This window comes from Ailuropoda melanoleuca, chromosome 18, assembly GCF_002007445.2.
Source record: "Ailuropoda melanoleuca isolate Jingjing chromosome 18, ASM200744v2, whole genome shotgun sequence".
In the NCBI taxonomy this organism is placed as follows: Eukaryota; Metazoa; Chordata; class Mammalia; order Carnivora; family Ursidae; genus Ailuropoda; species Ailuropoda melanoleuca.
In genome coordinates this window covers 33,200,721-33,223,507 of record NC_048235.1, presented here as the reverse complement: position 1 = coordinate 33,223,507, position 22,787 = coordinate 33,200,721, and the positions used below count along the sequence as shown (strand labels likewise).

Sequence of the window (22,787 nt, the reverse complement as noted above, 5' to 3'; positions counted from 1 at the left end):
GTGGGGCTCGATCCCATAACGCCGAGATCACGCCCTGAGCCGAAGGCAGGCGCTCAACTGCTGTGCCACCCAGGTGCCCCTATTTTTACCTTTTTGAGGAAACTCCATACTGTTTTCCAGAGTGGCTGCACCACTTTGCATTCCCACCTACAGTGCAAGAGGGTTCCCCTTTCTCCACATCCTCGCCAACACCTGTTGTTTCTTGTGTTGTTGATGTTAGCCATTCTGACAGGTGTGAGGTAATATCTTATTGTAGTTTTGATTGTACTTCCTGATGATGAGTGACATTGAGTAACTTTTCATGTGTCTGTTGGCCATCTGTATGTCTTGTTTGGAAAAATGTCTATTCATGTCTTCTGCCTATTTTTAATTGGATTCATTTTTTGGGTGTCGAGTTGTATAAGTTCTTTATATATTTTGAATACTTACCCTGTTTGAGATACGCCATTTGCAAATATCTCTACCTATTCCATAGATTTCCTTTTAGTTTTGTTGATTATTTCCTTTACTGTGCAGAAGCTTTTTATCTTGATGAAGTCCCTAGTTTATTTCTGCTTTTGTTTCCTTTGCCTCAGGAGACATATCTAGTAAGAAGTTGCTATGGGCCGATGTACTGCTGTTGTTCTTCTCTAGGACTTTCATGGTTCCATGTCTCACCTTTACATCTTTCATACATTTTGAATTTATTTTTGTGTATGGTGTAAGAAAGTGGTCCAATTTCATTCTTTTGCATATGGATGTCCAGTTTTTCCAACACCATTTGTTGAAGAGACTATCTTTTCCCATTGGATGTTTTTTCCTGATTTTTTGTAGATTAATTGGCCATATAGTTGTGCGTTCATTTCTGGGTTTTCTATTCTGTTCCATTGATCTATATGTCTGTTTTTGTTCCATTGCTATACTGTTTTGGTCACTACAGCTTTGTAGTATAACTTGAACTCTGGAATTGTGATGCTTCCAGCTTTGCTTTTCTTTTTCAAGGTTGCTTTGGCTATTTGGGGTCTTTTGTGCTTCCATACAAATTTTAGGATTGTTTGTTTCAGCTCTGTGAAAAATGCTGTTGTTATTTTGATAGGAATTGCATTAAATGTGTAGATTGCTTTGGGTAGTACAGCCATTTTAACAATATTTGTTCTTCCAATCCAAGACCATGGAATGTCTTTCCATTTCTTTTTGTCCTCTTCAATTTCTTTCATCAGTGTTTTATAGTTTTCATAGTATAGGTTTTCACCTCTTTGATAATAATTCTTTTCATAATAATTTGTTAAAGCATTGCAATGAAGATTTTAAAATTGTACCGTCCCTTGTGTATTTATTAACTGATTTTCTGTAAAGTGGAGCTTTCTCTCATTAATTGGGATTATGCATGTTTGTGATACAGTTTTTTTTAAAAGATTTTATTTATTTACTTGAGAGAGAGAGAAAGTATGTGTGAGAGAGAACACAAGAAGGGGGGGAGGGGTAGAGGAAGGGGTAGACTCTCAAGAGGGGTAGACTCCCTGCTGAGCAAGAAGACTGATGTGGGACTCGATCCCAGGACCCTGGGATCATGACCTGTGCCAAAGGCAGACGCTTAACCAACTGAGCCACCCAAGTGCCCTGTGAAATACAATTTTTATGGAAAAGGCAATATGTGTGTTTTTCTCTTTATGTATAAATTTTCAAGAAAGGAGTAGTAGATTTCCGTATAGTTGTAAGAAATGAGATAGATATCAAAACTTACTACAAAGCTACAGGAATCAAAACGGTATTACTAGCATAAAGATGGGCAAATAAACCAATGAATAGAAAAGAGAGTCAAGAAATAAACCTTTGCATATATGATCAAAAGATTTTTGGCATGGATGCCAAGACCTTTCATTGGGGAAAAGACAGTCCCTTCAACAAATCGTGTTGGGAAAACTGGAGATCCATGTGGAAAAGACTGAAGTTGGGCTTTATGCAGTATACACAATTAACTTGAAATGGGCCAAAGATCTAAATTTAAGACCTAAAACTATAAAACTATTAGAAGAAGAAATAGGGGGAAAGCTTTCTGACATTGGATTTGGCAGTGGTTTCTTGAGTATGACACCAAAAGCATGAGCAACAAAAGTAAAAATAGATAAACTTGTATACATTAAAAAGGACAAAAAGAACAGAATGAAAAGGCAATCATGCTTATATGGTCAGTTAATCTATGACTAAGGAGGCCAGAATATCCAATGGAGAAAAGGCAGTCCTTCAACAAATGGTGCTGAAAAAACCAGACAGCTCCATGTAAAAGAGTGAGGCTGGACCGATTTTTTTTTTTTTTACACCATACACAAAAATAAACTAAAGATGGATCAAAGACCTAAATTTCAGACATGAAGCCATGAAACTCCTAGAAGAAAATATAGACAGCAATTTTTTTTGACATCAGCCATAGAAACATTTTTCTAGATATGCCCTCTGGCAAGGGAAACAAAAACACAATTAACTATTGGGACTACACCAAAATAAAAATCTTCTGCACCATGAAGGAAACCATCAGCAAAGCAAAAAGGTAACCTACTGAATGGGAGAAGATATTTTCAAGTGATATATCTGATAAGTGGTTACTATCCAAAATATATAAAGAACTTATGTAACTCAACAGCAACAAAAAAAATAATCTGATTAAAAATGAACAGAAGACCTGAATAAACATTTTTCTAAAGAAGACATACAGATGGCTGACTGACACATGAAGAGATGCTCAACATTACTAATCATCAGGGGAATGCAAATCAAAAACCACATTAGATATCACCTCACACCTATCAGAATGGCTAAAATAAAAAAGACAAGGGGTGTCTAGTGGTTTGGTCAGTTAAGCGTCAGACTCTTGATTTGGGCTCAGGTCATGATCTCAGGGTTGTGAGATCGAGTCCTACATTGGGCTCTGCACTGGGCATGAAGCCTGCTTAAGATTCTGTCTCTCTGCTTCTCCACCCCATTCACACACTGTCTCTCAACAAATGTTGGTAAAGATGTGGAGAAAAAGGAACCCTTATGCACTGTTGGTGGGAATGCAAACTTTTGGATCTGCTGTGAAAAACAGTATGAAGTTTTATCAAAAAATTAGAAAAAGAATGCCATATGATTCAGTAATTTCACTATTTGATATTTACTCAAAACAAAAACACTAATTCAAAAAGGTATATGTACCCCTATGTGTATTGCAGCATTATTTACAATAGCCAAGATAATGGAAGCAACCCAAGTGTCCATTGATAGATGAATGGGTAAAGAAGAAGTGGTATATATACACAATGGAATATTATTCAGCTATCAAAAAGAATGAAATCTTGCCATTTGCAACAACATGGATCAACCTAGAGAGTAAAATCCTAAGTTAAATAAGTCAGATGGAGAGGGATAAATTCCGTATGATTTCACTTATATGTGAAATTTAAGAAACAAAACAAAAATGAACAAAGAAAAAAGGAGATTAAAAACTGGAAATTTAAATTCAGAGAACAAACTGGCTGCCAGAGGGGAAGTGGGTGGGTAGCTAGGTGAAATAGATGAAGGGGATTAAGAGTACAGTTATCTTGATGAGCACTAAGAAATGTATAGAATTGTTGAGGCATTATATTGTACACCTGAACCTAATATAAGACTGTATGTTAGTTACACTTGAATAAAAAAAGAACAGAATGAAAAGGCAACCTATGGAATAGGAGAAGAAATTTTCAAATCATTTATCTGGTAAGTGTTTAATATCCAGAATACATAAGGAACTCAGACAATATAACAGCAAAAAGACAGTCTTATTAAAAATGGGCAAAGGACTTAAATAGACATTTCTCCAGATAAGATATACAAGTGTCCAATAAGCACATTAAGAAATCTTTGTCATTACTAATCATTAGAGGAATGCAAATCAAGAAATAGACACACTGAATCTGGAAATATTTTTTTTTCTGAGAAAAAAAAAACTAAGTTGCATATGGACAAGAAAAAAACCCATGTTGAAACAGGGAGGAGAGGCTGAGACACAATCTCACCATAAATGGTCACTCAGAATTTGGGGGAGCTCATAACTCTGAGCTTCTCTCTGAGGAACTAATGGCTTAAACCTCACATCTAACAACCCAGCTTTAAGACCTGCACCTGAGAGGAAAGCCCACAAAACATCTAGACTTGAAAGCCAATAGGGCTTGCATCATAAGATCCATAGCTATAGAGAATTGGGAAGCAGTTCTTAAGGGCTCATCAGACTCTGAGGTTACCCCACAGGGCCTAGAACACAGGTAGTGGACAGAAATGCCCCGTCTTTCTGTGAAAGAGGGAATTTAACACACATCTAAGGGCCTAATGAATTACCAGTAGTTGCCATCTTTGTGCTTTCCTTCTGCATTACTCTTGGTTGCTGGAATCTCCAGAAAGACCTTGTGCACTCATCTGGTGCCAGTTTTTGTGGCTATTGCCCAAGGGATATCTGTTGGATCACCAGATGGTCAGTGGGGCCTACTTCCATGGGTCCTATAGGACTATACCTAATGGAGAAGTAGTCCTTGACTGGCTACACCCCACAGGGCACAGTACAGAGATAGGAAACTGAAATGTACCCCCAGTCATTCTGTGAAAGAGGCCTATTTGTTATCTTCATAGCTCTGGCCTGACGGCCACGTAGTTAAATGCACATTGAATTAAACAGACATCTAGAGGCTGACTATAATCCTCTTCAGAGACTGGGGAGCCCAGCAGGTGCCAACTTCATGCCCTTCCTCTGTCCTCCCTGAGGTCTTTGGCATCTCTAAGAAAGGAGCTTGTGCACATGTGTGGTGCCCTAAACTTAGAGGCTGCTACCAGAGGATATATCCCTTGATACCCTGGCTTTGATGGCCAGTGGGGCTTGTGTTCACCGGGTGAAAGGGTGCTAACAAAGAAATGGTTCTTAACTGGCTATCACCCCAGGGCTCAGCATAGTAGGAATAGAACAAAATGCCAGTCTCCCAGTGTTCCCCTGAAAGAGGTATGTTTGCATATGTTAAAGACTTCTGCCTTTGTGTCTGGTTTCCAATCAGCTTGAATCTAGATCCTGACTGAGACCCTCCCATTTGGGGCAGAGAGAGGTCTTGGCACACCATCAACTAGTGGGACCCTCCAAAAATAAAGTACCCTGCTTGAACATCTCAGATGTTTGAGAGAGGAAGGACAATGTTAAACGATAACATTGCATTCTATACAAGGCCACTCCTTTAAGACTGAGAGATAACTGATTTATCTAATGCACAGAAACTAACACCAAGTCAAAGAAAGTGGAAAACAGGAATATGTTGCAAATGAAAGACCAAGATAAAACTTCAAAAAAAGATCGTAATGAAATGGATATAAGTGATTTACCCAATAAAGAGCTCAAAATAATGGTCTTAAAGATGATCTTTGAGCTCAGGATTGTATGGAAAAGGTGAGAATTTCAATAAAGAGAAAATGTAAGAAATACAAAATAGATGTCACAGAGCTAAAGATAAAATAACTGAATGGAAAAATACAATCGGTTCAACAGCATACTAGATGAAGTGGAAGAAAGGGTCAGTAAACTCAAAGCTCACCCAGTCAGAGCAGCAAGTAGAAAAAGAGAAGAAGAGCAAAAATAGCGTAAGGGACTTGTGGGGGAACATCAAGCAGACCAATATTCATATTACAGGCATATCAGCAGGAGAAAGGAAAAAGGAGTAGAAAAATTTGGTGAACAAATAATGGCTGAAAATTTCCCTAACCTGGGGAAGAAAAGAGGCATTCAGATCCAGGAATTCCAGAGGTGCCAAGTAAGACAAAGCCAAAGGGACTCAAACCAAGACATATTAATATCAAATTGTGAAAAGTTAAAGAGGAGGGAATCTTAAATGCAAAAAAGAAAAAAAAAAAACACCACCACAAATTGTTGCATATAAAGGAAGCCCATAACACTATTTGCAGATTTTTCATCAGAAACTTTCCATGCCAGGAGGGAGTTGCATGATATATTTGAAGTACTGACAGAAAAAAAATGTTAATTAAGAATACTGTACTTGGGAAAAATTGAAGAATGATTTTGGACCATTGTGTTTTCATTTTCATCTGTGCATTTTTTAAATTTCCTCTTTGATTTATTTGTTGACCTATTGGTTGTTTAGTAGCATGTTATTTAGTCTCCAAAGGTTTGGTTTTTATAGTTTTTTTTTCTTGTAATTGATTTCTAGTTTCATATTGTTATGGTCAGAAAAGATGAATGATATAATTTCAGTCTTCTTAAACTTGTTGAGGCCTTATTTTATGGCCTACCATGACCTATCCTGGAGCATGTTCCATGTGCACTTGAAAGAATGTATATTCTGCTGTTTTTGTATGGAATGTACTATATATATATTTGTTAGGTCCATCAGGTTTAATGTGTTGTTCAAAGATACTGTTTCCTTATTGATTTTATATGTGGATGATCTATTAATAGATGTAAATAAGGTATTAAAGTCCCCTGCTATATTTGTATTACTGTCAGTTTCTCCCTTATATTGGCTAATGTTTTCTTCATATTCTTAGGTATTCCAGTGTTAGGTGCATAGATATTTGTAATATTCTCTTGTTGGACTGATTCCTTTTATCATTATGTAATGTCTTTCTTTGTCTCTTTTTACAGTCTTTGTTTTATTTTTTTATTTTTTTATTTTTTTTAAAGATTTTATTTATTTATTCAACAGAGATAGAGACAGCCAGCGAGAGAGGGAACACAAGCAGGGGGAGTGGGAGAGGAAGAAGCAGGCTCATAGTGGAGGAGCCTGATGTGGGGCTCGATCCCAGAACGCCGGGATCACGCCCTGAGCCGAAGGCAGACGCTTAACCGCTGTGCCACCCAGGCGCCCCTACAGTCTTTGTTTTAAAGTCTATTTTGTCCAATGTAGGAATTGCTACCCTGGCTTTTTCTCCCCCACTTTCATTTGCATGGAATATCTTTTTTCATCCCTTCACTTTCAGTATGTATGTGTCTTTAGGCCTAAAGTAAGAGTCTCATAGGCAGCAAAAGATGGTTCTTGTTACCCATTTTGCTACCCTGTCTTGACTGGAGCATTTGGACCATTTAAGTTTAAAGTAATTATTGATAGGTATATACTTTTGCAATTTTAAGTGTTTTCTGGTTGTTTTTATTGTTCTCTGTTGCTTTCTTCTCTTGATGTCTTTCCTTGTGATTGATGAGTTTATGTAGTGTTGTTTGGCTTTCTTTATTTCTTGTGTATCTGTTACAGGTTTTGGGTCTGTGGTTACCACGATGTTCACATATAACATCCTAAGTGTATAACAGTCTGTATTTAAAGTTTATCATCTTTTTGTTTTTTACTCCTTCACATTTTATATATATGTTGTCATACTTTGTATCTTTTAACTCATAATTTGCTTCTAATCATGGCTTTTTTTTTCCACTTACAAAAGTCCCTTTAACATTTTGTAAGAAGGTTTAGTGGTGATAAAATCCTTTAACTTTTGTTCTAATGGTAAACTCTTTATCCCTCTTTCAATTCTGAACGATAACCCTGCCAGGTAGAGTATTCTTGGCTGTAGGTTTTTTCCTTTCAGCACTTTGAATATATCATGCCACTCTCTTCTGGCCTACAGTTTCTGCTGAAAAATCAGCTGATGATCTTGTGGGCTTTTCCTTGTATGTAAGTAGTTGCTTCTTTCTTATTGCTTTTAAAATTCTCTAACTTTTGACATTTTAATTGTTATGTTTTGTGGTGTGGACCTTCTTGGGTTCATCTTGTTTGGAACTCTGCACTTCCTGAACCTGCTTGTCTGTTGCCTTCCCGAAGTTGGGGAATTTTTTACGTATTATTATTATTTTTTAAGATTTTATTTATTTATTTGAGAGAGGGGTTGGGGAAGAGCAAAGACGGAGAAGCAGACTCCCCGCTGAGCAGAGAGCTCAATGTTGGGCTTGATCCCAGGACCCTGAGATCATGCCTAAGCCAAAGGCAGACACTTAACCGACTGTGCCACCGAGGAACCCCATCTCTTCTTCTTTTTTTTTTTTTAAGATTTTATTTATTTGAGAGCTCAAGAGAGAGAAAAAGAGAAAGAGAGAGCACGCACAAGAGAGCGAGAGAGCACAAGCAGGGGAGTGGGAGAAGCAGGCTCTGCACTGAGCAGGATGCCTGATGCAGGACTTGATCTCAGGATCTTGGGAAAATGACCTGAGCTGAAGGCAGATGCCTAACCAACTGAGCCACCCAGGTGCCCCCCCCCCAACCTATTATTTCAAATAAGTTTTCTGCTCCTTTCTCTATTTTTCTTCTTGGATCCTAATGATAAAGGGAATATTTGTTTGCCTGATGTTGTCCAGTGGGGCCTTAACCTATTTTCATTTTTTAAAAATGCCTTTTTCTTTTTGCTGTTCAGCTTGAGTGCTTTCCATGACCCTGTCTTCCAGATTTCTGATCCATTCTTCTGCAGCTGCTAATCTACTGTTGATTCTCTCTAGCATATTTTTCTTTTAGTTGTTGTATTCTTTAAGTCAGATGGCTTTTAAAAAATATTTTCTTTTTATTGAAGGTCTCACTGAGTTTTTCTACTTTTCCTGACCAGCCCAGTGAGCATCTTTATGATCATTACTTTAAATTCTTTATGAGGCATATTGCTTATCTCTTTTTCATTAGTTATTTTTCTGATGTCTTTTTCTTTCTTTTGGAGCAATTCTTCTGTATCCCCATTTTTCTTGAATTTCTGTTTGTTTCTATTAATTAGAAAAGCTACCTTTCCTAACCTTGAAGGAACGGTCTTGTTTATATTCATCCTTTGTGTAGACTTCCCTTGTTGACTTTTGCTGGCTGGCTGGAGCTGTAGATGAAGTGGGCTGGGGCCCGCAGTGCGCTCTGTGCGAGGCCTGCTCTGGTGGGACGGCCAGGGCTGAAGTGTGGGTGTGGGCCACAGTGGTCTGAGGCTCTACACACAGAGGCTAGCTATCCTGATATGACAGCTGAATCTGAAGTGATTGCGAGCTGATGGGTTCCATGGCTTTCTGTGCAGTGGACATTTTGACAGGACAGCTGACGTTGAAGTTCATGCAGGCCAGGGTATTCTGGGCCTCTACATTCTGAGGGGCTCCTAGCAGGACAGCTAAAATTGATGTGGACATAGGCTAGGGTGGTCCCTGGGCTTTCAACGTAAAGGGTGTCCTGACAGGATAGCTGAAGCTGAAGTAGATGCAAGCCATGGTGTTCTGGGACTCTCTGCTCAGAGGATGCCAAGGCTGGACTGCTGGAGCCATGATGGGGTGCAGACCATAGGGTTCTGGCGTGTTCTGTGCAGAGGGCACCCTGGCAGGACAGCTGAAGATGAAGTGACATGGGCTGGGTGATCCTGGGGCTCTTCAGCAGCAGGCACCTTGTAGGACAGGTAAAGCTGAAGTGGGCATGGGTTGGTGTGGTCCTTCCTTGGGCTCTCCATGCAAAGGGTGCCCTGGCAGGACAGCTGAAGCTGAAGTGGATATCCTGGGGTGCTCAGAGCAGAGGTGCCTTGGTGGGCAGCTGGAACCAAGGTGGCATGGGCTGGAGGTTTCTGGGGTACTATAGGCATGGGGCACCCTGTTGGTGTGACTGGAGCTGAAGCAGGTGCCAGTTGAAGGTCCTGGAGTGTTCTGCATTGGGGGGTGCCCTAGCAAGCTGTCAGAAGCTGCAGTGGTGTGGGCCTGGATTGTCCTGAGGTGGCTTTGTATGTGTGTCACCTTGGCATGATAGCTAGAGCTGCAGTGAGCACTGACCAGGGCATCCCAGCGGGGCTGGTAGGATCAGGGGCACAGGGCTCACTGAGGCAGTAAACCAGCCGGGGCATCTGTACCTTGCTCCCATTCACATTATCAAGGTAGAAGAGGAAAATAAACTGTTGCGTTTGCCAGCTCCCTTGCCCTGGAGACCGTTCTACCAGCTCCCTCCTACCCCCTGATCCCCACAGTTTGGCTGAGTTCTAGGGCTGGATCTTTTATATACTAGTTGGTCTTTTAAACCCTGGCCTTTTTTCTGTGTCTCAGGGCATCTAGGGGTGGTGTGGGCTAGGAGCTTGGTGCTTGCAATTTGGCTATGGCTCCCAGACCCCGCTCCCATCTACACTATCAAGTTGTAGGCAGAATGCAAACCATTGCCCTCGCTAGCCCCTCTGATCCGCAGAGAGTTCCACAAACTCCCCTGACGTTTGGTGGGTTTCTAGAGCTGGCTCTTTTATGTACTAGTTGCTCTTTTTCCACAGTTTTTTGTTTGTTTGTTTTTTGTTTTTTTATTTTTCCTGTTCCCCAGGGCAGATGAATCTGCTCCTGGTCTCTCAGAACTATCCCTCCTCACTGCCATTCACAGTGTTGGAGTGGATGTTCTCTTCATTACCATGTCTCCTTCTGTCTTGTCTATCTTTTGTTGTACAGAAGCTGTTCAGTTAGCCGTAAGTTCTTTCTCAGGAGGAATTGCTCTATAACTAGGTATAGGTTTGGTATGTCTATGGAGGAAGAAAGATCAGAATCTTCCTATGTTGCCATCTTGGACCAGCTCTTCCTATTAAGTATTCTTTAAGCATTCAGGTAGATGTCCTTTATAATATATATGATTTCAGAATATTTTCTGGCTGTGCGTTGTCTTTTCATTTTCTTAACATATATTTTAAAAAGATTTTGATGAATTCATTATCAATTTTTTATTTTATGAATCGTATTTTGATGTTGTACCAAAAAATATCTTTGCCTCACCCAAATTTACAGATTTTTCTACTAAATCTTTTTCTAGAAGCCTTATAGTTTTAAGTTTTTCTTATTTAGAGTTAATTATTGTGTATGCTATGAGGTATGGAGGAAGCCATTTTTTCCATATGAATAATTAATTATTCAGCATTAGTACTTTTTTTATTAATAATAATACTTTTTTATTATGTTAGTTACCATACAATACATTCCTAGTTTTTGATGTAAAGTTCCATGATTCATTACTTGCGTATAACACCCAGTGCACCATGCAATATGTTGCCCTCCTTGAAACCCATCACCAGCCTATCCCATTCCCCCCACCCCCGAGGCCCTCAGTTTGTTTCCCAGAGTCCATAGTCTTTCATGGTTCATTCCCCCTTCTGTTCCCTTCTTCTTCCCTTTCTTCTCCTACCGATCTTCGTACTTCTTATGTTCCATAAATGAGTGAAACCATTTGATAATTGTCTTTCTCTGCTTGACTTATTTCACTTAGCATGATCTCCTCCAGTCCCGTCCATGTTGCAGCAAATGTTGAGAAATCGTTCTTTTTGATGGCTGAGTAATATTCCATTGTATATATGGACCACATCTTCTTAATCCAGTCATCTGTTGAAGGGCATCTTGGCTCCTTCCACGATTTACCTATTGTGGACAATGCTGCTATGAGCATTGGGGTGCAAATGGTCCTTTTCTTCACTACATCTGTAACACTGGGGTAAATACCCAATAGTGCAATGGCTGAATCATAGGGTACCTCAATTTTTAACTTTTTAAGGGACCTCCACACTGTTTTCCAGAGTGGTTTTACCAACTTGCATTCCCACCAACAATGTAGGAGGAATCCCCTTTCTCCACATCCTCTTCAACATTTGTTGTTTCTTGCCTTGTCCAATTTTGCCATTCTAACTGGCGTAAGGTGATATCTCAGTGTGGTATTGATTTGAATTTCCCTAATGGCTAATGATTTTGACATTTTTTCATGTGTCTGTTAGCCATTTGTATGTCTTCCTTGGAAAAGTGTCTGTTCATATCTTCTGCCCATTTTATGATTTGTTTATTTGTTTCTTGTGTATTGAGTTTGAGAAGTTCTTTGTAGATCTTGGATACCAGTCTTTTATCTGTAGTGTCATTCGCAAATATCTTCTCCCATTCCGTGGGCTTCCTCTTAGTTTTTTTGACTGTTTCCTTGGCTGTGAAGAAGCTTTTTATCTTGATGAAGTCCCACAAGTTCATTTTTTCTTTTGTTTCTCTTGGTTTTGGAGATGTGTCACGAAAAAGGTTCCTGTGGCCGATGTCTTAGAGGTTGCTTCCTATGTTCTCCTCTAGGATTTTGATGGATTCCTGTCTCACATGGAGGTCTTCCATCCATTTGGAGTTTATCTTTGTGTATGGTGTGAGAGAGTGGTCAAGTTTCATTCTTTCGTGTGTAGCTGACCAATTTTCCCAGCACCATTTATTGAAGAGACTGTCTTTTTTCCACTGGATGTTTTTTCCTGCTTTGTCAAAGATTAGTTGCCCAAAGAGCCGAGGGTCCATTTCTGGGTTCTCTATTCTGTTCCATTGGTCTATGTGTCTGTTTTTGTGCCAGAACCAAGCTTTGTAGTACAGCTTGAAATACGGCAATGTGATGCCCCCAGCTTTGTTTTTCCTTTTCAACAATTCCTTGGTGATTCAGGGCCTTTTCTGGTTCCACACAAATTTACGGGCTCTTTGTTCCAGTTCTTTGAAAAATGTCATTGGAATTTTGATCGGGATAGCATTGAAAGTGTAGATTGCTCTGGGTAGCATAGACATTTTAACTATGTTTATTCTTCAGATCCATGAGCATGGAATATTTTCCCATCTTTTTGTGTCTTCTTCAATGTCTTTCAAGAGTGATTTGTAGTTTCTAGAATATAGATCCTTTACATCTCTGGTTAAGTTAATTCCGAGATAACGTATGATTTTTGGTGCTCTTGTAAATGGAATGGATTCCCTAATTTCTCTTTCTTCAGTCTCATTGTTCGTGTATAGAAATGCAACTGATTTCTGAGCATTGATTTTGTATCCCACCACATTACTGAATTACTCTATAACTTCTAGTAGTTTGGGGGTGGAGTCTCTTGTGTTTTCCATATAGAGTACCATGTCATCTGCGAAGAGAGACAGTTTGACTTCTTTGCCGATTTGGATACCTTTTATCCCTTTTTGTTGTCTGATTGCAGTTGCAAGGACTTCTAGTACTATGTTGAACAATAATGGCAAGAGTGGGCATCCTTGTAATGTTCCTGATCTTAAGGGAAAGGCTTCCAGCTTTTCCCCATCGAGAATTATATTTGATGTAGGCTTTTCATAGATGGTTTATATGAAATTGAGGAATGTACCCTCTATTCCTACACTCTGAAGTGTTTTAATCAGGAAAGGATGCTGTATTTTGTCAAATGTTTTTTCTGCATCAATTGAGAGGATCATATGGTTCTTGACTCATTTCTTGTTGATATGATCTATCACACTGATCGATTTGTGAATGTTGAACCACCCCTTGCATCCTAGGGATGAATCCCACTTGGTCATGATGGATAATCCTTTTAATGTACTGCTGGATCCTATTAGCTAGGATCTTGTTGAGAATTTTGGCATCCATATTCATCAGGGATATCGGTCTGTAATTATCCTTTCTGATGGGGTCTTTGCCTGGTTTGGGGATCAAGGTAATACTGGCCTCATAGAATGAGTTTGATAGTTTTCCTTCTGTTTCTATTTTTTGAAACAGCTTCAGGAGAATAGGTTATTTCTTTTTTAAATGTTTGGTAGAATTCACCGGAAAATCCATCAGGCCCTGGACTCTTGTTTTTGTGGAGGTTTTTGATCACTGCTTCAATCTCTTCATAATTAATCATTTTGTTTAAAAAATCAATTTCTTCCCGTTTCAGTCTTGGTAGTTTATAGGTTTCCAGGAAGGCATCCATTTCTTCTAGGTTGTTTAATTTATTGGCATAAAGCTGTTGATAAAAGTGTCTAATGATCCTTCGTATTTCATTGGTGTTGGTTGTGACCTCTCCCTTTTCATTCATAATTTTATTAATTTGGGTCCTTTCTCTATTCTTTTGAATAAGTCTTGCCAGTGGCTTATCGATCTAATTTTTCTTTCAAAGAACCAGCTTCTAGTTCTGTTGGTCTGCTCTACTGTGCTCCTGGTTTCTAATTCATTGATCTGTGCTCTAATCTTGATCAACTGCGTTCTCTGGTGTGGGTTAGGCCTGTTCTTCTGATCCTGTTCCAGCTTCTTGAGGTGAGAATATAAAACCTGCATTTTAGATTTTTCTGTTCTTTTGAGTGAGGTTTGGATAGCTATGTATTTTCCCCTTAGGACTGCCTTTGCAGTGTCCCATAGGTTTTGGACCGTTGTGTTTTCATTCTCGCTGGTCTCCATAAGTTTTAAATTGATTTTTGATTTCCTGGTTTATCGAATCATTCTTGAGCAGGATGGTTCTTAGTTTCCAAGTGTTTGAGTTTCTTGCAAATTTTTCCTTGTGATTGAGTTTAATTTCAAAGCATTGTGGTCTGAGAATATGCAGGGAATAATTTCAGTCTTTTGGTATCAGTTAGGACCTGTTTTGTGACTCAGCGTATGATCTATTCTGGAGAACGTTCCATGTGCATTCAAAAAGAATGAGTATTGTTCTGGCGTGTAGTGTTCTATATATATCTATGAGGTCCGTCTGGTCTAGTGTGGCATCCAAAGCTCTTGTTTCTTTGTTGATTTTCTGCTTAGGTTATCTCTTTTGCTGAGAGTGGAGTGTTGAGGTCCCTATTAATGTATTTTTATCTGTATGTCTCTTTATTCTGGTTAAGAGTTGGCTTGTGTATCTTTCTGCTCCCCTCTTGGGGCCGTAGATATTTATAATTGCATATCCACTTGTTGGATACATCCTTTAAGAATAATTTAGTGCCTTTCTGTGTCTCTAACTACAGTCTTTAGTTTAAAATCCAATCTGTCTGATACGAGAATTGCTACCCCAGCTTTCTTTTGAGGTCCATTGGCATGTAAAATGGTTTTCTATCCCTTCACTTTCAGTCTGGATGTATCTTTAGGTTCAAGATGAGTCTCCTGTAGACAGCAAATGGATGGGTCATGTCTTTTTATCCAGTCTGCAACCCTGTGGCGTTTTATGGGAGCATTTAGGCCATTCACATTGAGAGTGATTATTGAGAGATATGATTTTAATGATGTCATATTGCCTGTGGAGTCTTTGTTTCTGTAGATTGTAACTTTCTGTTCTGTATCAGTCTTGGGGCCTTTTTACTTTTATAGAACCCCCCTCCATATCTCCTCTAGGGCTGGTTTCATGTTACGAATTTGGTCAGTGTCTGGCAGTCATGGACGGTCCTTATCTCTCCATCAGTTCTGAATGACAGCCTTGCTGGATAAAGGATCCTTGGCTGCATGTTTTTGTCAGATAGAGCTTTCAAAATTCCCTGCCAACCCTTCCTCTCATTCCAGGTCTGTGTAGACAGGTTGGACGTAATCCTGATATTTTTGCCTTTGTACATGAGAAATTTCTTCGCCCTGGCCGCTTTCAATGCTGTATCCTGGGATCTGATATTTGTGAATTGCACTATGACTTGACGTGGTGTAGGTTTGTTTTGGTTGAATTTGGGAGGGGTCCTCTCTGCCTCTTGGACACAAATGCTTGTTTCTTTTGCTAGATTAGGGAAGTTTAGAGAAGTTTTCAGCTACAATTTGTTCAAATATCTCTTCTAGACCTCTCTTTTTCTCCACCCCCTCAGGGATGCCAATGATTCTGACATTGGAACATTTCATTGAGTCAGTAATCTCCTGTAACCTACATTCTTGAGATGGGATCTTTTGAGCCGAGTTTCTACTTTAGCTTTCTCTTCTACCATCCCATCCTCCAATTCACTTATTCGTTCTTCTGCCTCATTTACCCTGGCCATCAGAGCATCTAGTTTTGACTGCATTTGATTCATAGCATTTTTAATTTCTGCCAGATTCGCTCTCATTTCCGCCCTTAGAGATTCTATATTCTCGTTAATATTTTCATTAATATTTTTTTCAAGTCTACACATCATCTTGACCATTGTTACTCTGAACTCCATTTCTGATAATTTGGTTATGTCCATATCCATCAGTTCTGTGGCAGAGGCCACAGACTCATTATCTTTTCTTTGCTGGGGGGATTTCTCCTTCCCTGTATTCTGCTGAGGAGAGGTTGCGGGGTTGTCCAGAGCCCAAATTATTGACCAGGACCCAGGCAGTGTGCACTTGTTTTATAGGGATGTTAGGGATGTGGGTTTCTTGATTTTTCAGCCTGCCTTCTGGGGGAGGGGCCTGCTGCACTGATACTCAGGCAACCCTGTTTGGGTAGAGTTTCCGTGTCCCCTGCGAGGGGGGATGGGGATTGGCACAACATGAGCTGGTATTTCTGGGCTTTTGTTCTCTGGCGGCTTTCCCTGGCGGTTTTCTGTGGGTCTTCTGAGAGTCAGAGCAGCAGTGGCCAAATCCTAGCCTCTGTCTTGGAACAGAGAGATCGCAATCCACTCTCTCTGAGCTCTCTTGGCCTCTTTAACTCTGTTTCTGTTGGTGCTGCTAAAAACCCTGCAGCGTCCCGGGTTGTGCGCCCCACAGCCCGTGTCCCAGCCCTCACTCCAGGGCCAGCACGTCTCTGTCTTTGTGTTTCTAATACTGCCATCCCCTAGCCGTCAGCCGCCCCTGCGTGTGCTCCCGAGGTCCCTGTTTCAGTATGGTTTGGGGGCGCTCGGAGTGCCGGTTTTCAGTCTGGTTGCACATGCGTGCGTTCCCAGGCTCACGGTCTCAGTCTGCACTCTCACCGGCCCACTCCCCAGTGCAGGTGGCTACTGCTTCCTGGCGCCTGAGCGCGGAGGCTCCCTCCCCCTTCCGTCTATCTTCTGATATCTGTGCGTGGATTCAGGGCTACCCGTTTCGTACCTTAATACTCAGTGCTCTAGATGTTCATTTGTAGAGATTCAGATGTATCTTCCTACATCTCAGGCTGATTCTGTGGGTTTTCAGGATGGTCTGGTACCTATGCAGCTCCACTCAGGGGTCCAGCTGAAAAAGGGGACCCCTACTCCTCTGCCATCTTAACTCCTCGTTCAGCATTAGTTCTTGAAAAGACTATAGCTTCTCCATTTAATTGCTTTTGCACTTTTGTAACAAATAATTTAACTTTATATGTAAGAGTCTATTTTTGGTCTGTTCTTTTGTGAATAGCACACTGCCTTGATTATTATAGCTTTATAAGAACCATTTAAATCAAATAGTGTAAGTTCTCCAAATGTGTTCTTTTTGAAAATTGTTTTGATTATTCTAAGTTTTTGCCTTTCTACATACCCGTTAGGTTCAACTTCTCAGTTGCTATAAAATATCTTCCTGGAATGTTGATTGGCACTGCACAGAATCTATACAGTTGTGTGGGGAGAACTGGCGGCTTAATAATACTAAGTCTTCCAGTCAACAAACTTTTTTTTTTTTTAATTTTTTTTTTTTTTAAAGATGTTACTTATTCAACAGAGACAGCCAGTGAGAGAGGAAACACAAGCAGGGGGAGTGAGAGAGGAAGAAGCAGGCTCATAGCAGAGGAGCCTGATGTGGGACTCGATCCCACAACACCGGGATCACGCCCTGAGCCGAAGGCAGACGCTTTAACCGCTGAGCCACCCAGGTGCCCCACCAGTCAACAAACTTGATATTTTCTTTCATTTACTTAGATCTTTTTAAATTTCTTTCATCAGTTTCTGTAGTATACAGTTCTGTCAGTATACAGATATATGAGTGTCCTTTCAGGATGCAGATCTTTCTCACATTTATGTTAGCTTTATATCCTAGTATATCATGTCTTTAGTAGTATTTTTTCTTCTTTTTTGAACATAGAATGGAAAAAAATTTACTTATCTTAAATTTTTATTCAAATGTATTTGAACGTTACATAACATTATAAATTTAAGGTATACATTTATATATTATATGATTGCCATTGTAGTGGTAATAAGAACAGCTATCGTGTTATGTACTTATCATTTATCTTTAGTGCTTGGAATAATAAAGTTCTAGGCTCTTAGCAGATTTATTTTTATTCATTTATTTATTTTTTTAAAGATTTTATTTATTTATTTGACAGAGAGACAGCCAGCGAGAAAGGGAACACAAGCGGGGGGAGTGGGAGGGGAAGAAGCAGGCTCCCAGCAGAGCAGGAAGCCCAACGTGGGGCTCGATCCCAGGACCCTAGGATTACGCCCTGAGCCGAAGGCAAATGCTTAATGACTGAGTCACCCAGGCGCCCCTTTTAGCAAATTTAAAGATTATAATACAACATTGTTATCTATATCTACTATACTTGTATTAGATCTATAGGTCTTATTGACTACTCATTGCATGCTCGTACCCTTAAATAACGTGAGCGCTATTGTAAATGTTTCGTTTTACTTTAGTTTCACATATTTTATTGCTAGTATATAAGAATCAAATTGACTTTTGTACATTGACTTTGAAACATGCAAACCCACTGAACACACTTAGTGCTAGTACCTTTTTTATATATTGTGGGATTTCCTAGGTAGATAATCACATCATCCACAAACAGAGAAAACTGTATTCCCTCCTTTCCAATCCATATACCTTTTTTTTTTTTTTTGCCTTATTTAATAGGCTAGGACCTCTAGTATAATGCCAAATACCAGTGGTGAGAGCAAACATCCTTGCGTTTTCACAGTTTATTGTAGCACTATCTTAGATTAAGAATGAGTGCAAACAGTACTTAAAACATTGGGGAAAAAAGCCAAAGTTGCATGTTAAGAGTGAATACTTGTAAACAGGTGCTGGAAGGATTAAGTATAAAAAATATCAGAGACAGAATAAAGGCGGCAGTAGGGAGACAGTGCTCTGTTAAGTGAAGTACAGTTGAAACTGAGGGGATGTTTCAGTTGATAATTGAAAGAAGTTTCTTTATATACATTTTAGAATGTTTGTTTTGATGGGGGCTCTAAAAATGGCAGAACATGTTTGGAGTGTCTGTATCGTAGTGGTTGAGAGTATGGCTCTGGATTCAGATTGCCTAATTCATATACTTCACTAGCACTTATTGTGCTACCTTGAGAAAGTTACTTATATTGCTCATTTGACGTATGATTTGTTCAATGGGGATAATAATATCTATTTCATTGGCTTGATTAGAGAATTAAATGGAATAATTTTTATGAAAAATCTCTGAGAATAGTGCTATTATATGACAATTTATATGGGCCAATACTCAAAGAAGAAATAATAATATTAAGTTATAGAACAGTAAAGTCATTCCTATGAGAAACTGGTAAGCTTTTCTACATGAGAATGAAAATTTTTAATCCATATATTAAAACTATTTTTCACTGTCACTCAAAAAAATGCTTTTGATCAAACTGTTTTGATCAAAGACTTTAGTAATCCTAACTAAATATGATGAGAACAGTAAAGCCATAAAAAACTTGGTCCATTGGATATATTTTAGAAATATAGTATGCTTTGGGGTGCCTGGGTGGCTCAGTCAGTTAAACATCTGCCTTCAGCTCAGGTCATGATCTTGGGGTCCTGGGATTGAGTCCTGTATCTGGCTCCTTGCTCAGCAGGGAGTCTTCTCTCTCTGCCTGCTGCCCCCCCTGCTGGTGCTCTGTCTCTTTATCTCTCTGTCTCTGACAAATAAATAAAATCTTTAAGAAAATATATATAGTATGCTTAATCTCATTTAATTAAGAATGTCTTCCCAATTTGAAACAATAGGATGTATGGAGAGCTTGTACCTCAGTTTGCTTCAGTCTAGGATTTTATGGACCATAGCCAAATTATGAGAAGGAATTCTCATCTTCGAATTGTCAAAATTAATTGTAAATATATACTTATTTATTTAGCTATAGAGATCATCCATATTATGTGGGAGCAACAATTCCTGGAAAGATGTGTGTTACCCAGTATTCTGCTGGAATTGCTTTGGTATGTAATTATTTAATCTTATTATTTAAAAAATGTATATATTTAAAAATCATTCAATGTTATAACAACTTTTATACAGTTTACATTTCTATTTGCATTTAGAGATTACACTTTCTACTATTGTTAAAAATTTGAAGTGTGTAGAAGGAAAAGTATTTTGTAGAACAAGCATCTATTGCAGTTATTTTGGAAGTGGAAGTAGAATAAAAATATCATAGATACACATGCATTCCTTAATATAAAGAATAGTGCATCATGAAAAATTATCTGTAAAAAAGTTTTTATAACCTAAATAGATTTTTGCTTGTAGACATAAAATTGGAGAAATAGTCTTACCAATAACTTAAATGAAAAGTGATTAAATTTTATGATAAAAATACTTTAAAATATTACAAACCTCCAAAAGAATATTTAAAAGAAACTTTTATGTCTGTTTTAAAAATTTATAATATTTATAAATATTTTATGTATATTTATAAATTATTGATACAATTAGATACGTTATTGAATGGTAAAGTAATTGAGCAGTTTTCCCACTCTATTCATTTTTTTGTGTGTGTGAAAGCAAGTTATTTTTATTATATTTTAATACACTTCTGTGTATTGATTTGGAATGGTCAGTTTGCATTTGTTTTCATGGGGCCTAAGGCAGCAAAATACTTAGGAACTAGTGTTAAAGAGAAAACCTTAACTCTTTATGTTGTTCAAAAGAAAATAATAGAGCTGGTGATGGGTATTAAGGAGGGCAAGTATTGCATGGTTCACTGGGTGTTATATTCAAGTAATGAATCATGGAACTTTACATCAAAAACTAGGGATGTATTGTATGGTGACTAACATAATAAAAAAATATTATTATATAAAAAAAGAAATAACAGGATTTTCTTTTTAGTTCAAAATGTATTTATATGTTAAAGCTCATGATGTCGTCAAGTCTTAAATTCTCATTTGCATTTAGTGAGGGCCTACCTGATCCTTGTTGATCACCTCGTTTTTACATGTATGAATTAGCACATTACATTCTGAGGAGATAGTTTCAGCATATGTACACCAAATAGGACTATTAACATGTATTGAGAACAACCAGTGATGTTGGACTTCATGAAGACGTATTCCTTCAGCTAAAAGAAACCTTCCTTAAATCCAACCAAAGTAAAATATAAACCGTTTTTTATAAGACTGATTTTTTTTCATATTCATTTATTTGAAAATAAAACAGAATGACGTATGTATATAAACTTTGAAAACAGTAAAATCCTCTTTACAAGTTGGGTGATTAACATTGCAGATTTAGTGAAAATTATTTTCATTACTTTATAGCTCATAATTAGGAAGTTAATGGCTGCTCTTAAAAAAAATAATACAAATACTAAATACATAACAGTCACATCATATCATTTAGTCCTCACTACAACCATGTGAGATATTCTTATCTCTGTGTCACAAAGAAACAATGAGAACAAGTACATTGCCCAAGCTCACACAATAGACCCGAACCCTCTCAACTGCCAAGTCCAGTGTTCTCTTTCCCACGTTAGGCTGCCTCTCAAGGCCAAAACTTGGAGAAACAGTTTCCACTTTGAGATATCACAGTGTGTACCTTATTTTTTATAATAATTTTTTATTGTGTTATGTTAGTCATTAGACAGTACATCCTAGTTTTTGATGTAAAGTTCCATGATTCATTACTTGTGTATAACACCATGCAATACACCATGCAATACATGCCCTCCTTAATACCCATCACCGGCCTGTCCCAATCCCCCAGCCCCCTCCCCTCTGAAGCCCTCAGTTTTCCCAGACTCCATAGTCTTTCATGGTTCATTCCCCCTTCTGTTTACCCCCCCTTCTTCCCTTTCTTCTCCTACCGATTTTCCTACTTCTTATGTTGCATAAATGAGTGAAACCATATGATAATTGTCTTTCTCTGCTTGACTTATTTCACTTAGCATTATCTCCTCCATTGTCGTCCATGTTGCTGGAAATGTTGTGAAATCGTTCTTTTTGATGGCTGAGTAATATTCCATTGTATATATGGACCACATCTTCTTAATCCAGTCATCTGTTGAAAGGCATCTTGGCTCCTTCCACAATTTAGCTATTATGGACAATGCTGCTATGAACATTGAGGTGCATATGGCCCTTCTCTTCACTACGTCTGTAACTTTGGGGTAAATACCCAGTAGTGCAATGGCTGGATCATAGGGTAGCTCAATTTTAAACTTTTTAAGGAATCTCCACACTGTTTTCCAAAGTGGCTGTATCAACTTGTATTCCCAACAGTGTAAGAGGGATCCCCTTTGTGCACATCCTCTCCAACAATTGTTGTTTCTTGCCTTGTCAATTTTTGCCATTCTAACTGGTGTAAGGTGGTATCTCAGTGCCTGATGGCTAATGATTTTGAACATTTTTTCATGTGTCTGTTAGCCATTTATATGTCTTCATTGGAAAAGTGTCTGTTCATATCTTCTGCCTTTTTGAATTTGAGTATTTGTTTCTTGTGTATTGAGTTTGAGAAGTTCTTTGTAGATCTTAGATACCAGTCTTTTATCTGTAGTGTCATTTGCAAATATCTTCTCCCATTGCAAATATCTTCTCCCATTCCGTGGGCTGCCTCTTAGTTTTTTTGACTGTTTCCTTGGCTGTGCAGAAGCTTTTTATCTAGATGAGGTACCACAAGTTCATTTTTTCTTTTGTTTCTCTTGCCTTTGGAGATGTGTCATGAAAAAAGTTGCTGTGGCTGATGTTGTAAAGGTTGCTGCCTATGTTCTCCTCTAGGATTTTGATGGATTCCTGTCTCACATGGAGGTCTTTCATCCATGCGGAGTTTATCTTTGTGTATGGTGTGAGAGAGCAGTCAAGTTTCATTCTTTCGCATGTAGCTCTCCAATTTTCCCAGCACCATTTATTGAAGAGACTGTCTTTTTTCCACTGGATGTTTTTTCCTGCTTTGTCAAAGATTTAGTTGCCCAAAGAGCTGAGGATCATTTCTGGGTTCTCTGTTCTGTTCCATTGGTCTATGTGTCTGTTTTTGTGCCAGTACCGTGCTGTCTTTGTGATCACAGCTTTGTAGTACAACTTGAAATCTGGCATTGTGAT

The 22,787-nt window shown here is 38.7% G+C and overlaps 1 protein-coding gene across 8 annotated transcripts in view; it reads left to right on the top strand.

The window, feature by feature from the left end:
• The window catches only part of LOC100473137 (disintegrin and metalloproteinase domain-containing protein 32), a 175,136-nt gene that overhangs the window by 46,055 nt on the left and 106,294 nt on the right, over positions 1-22,787 (top strand). For all 8 annotated transcript variants that reach the window (XR_004621916.1, XM_034647551.1, XM_034647553.1 and 5 more), the window contains one exon: positions 19,607-19,688. Coding sequence is in view for 7 of the 8 variants with exons in the window: in XM_034647551.1 (XP_034503442.1) it covers positions 19,607-19,688 (82 nt within the window). In the remaining variant the exon portion in view is untranslated. The remainder of the gene's footprint in view (positions 1-19,606; positions 19,689-22,787) is intronic.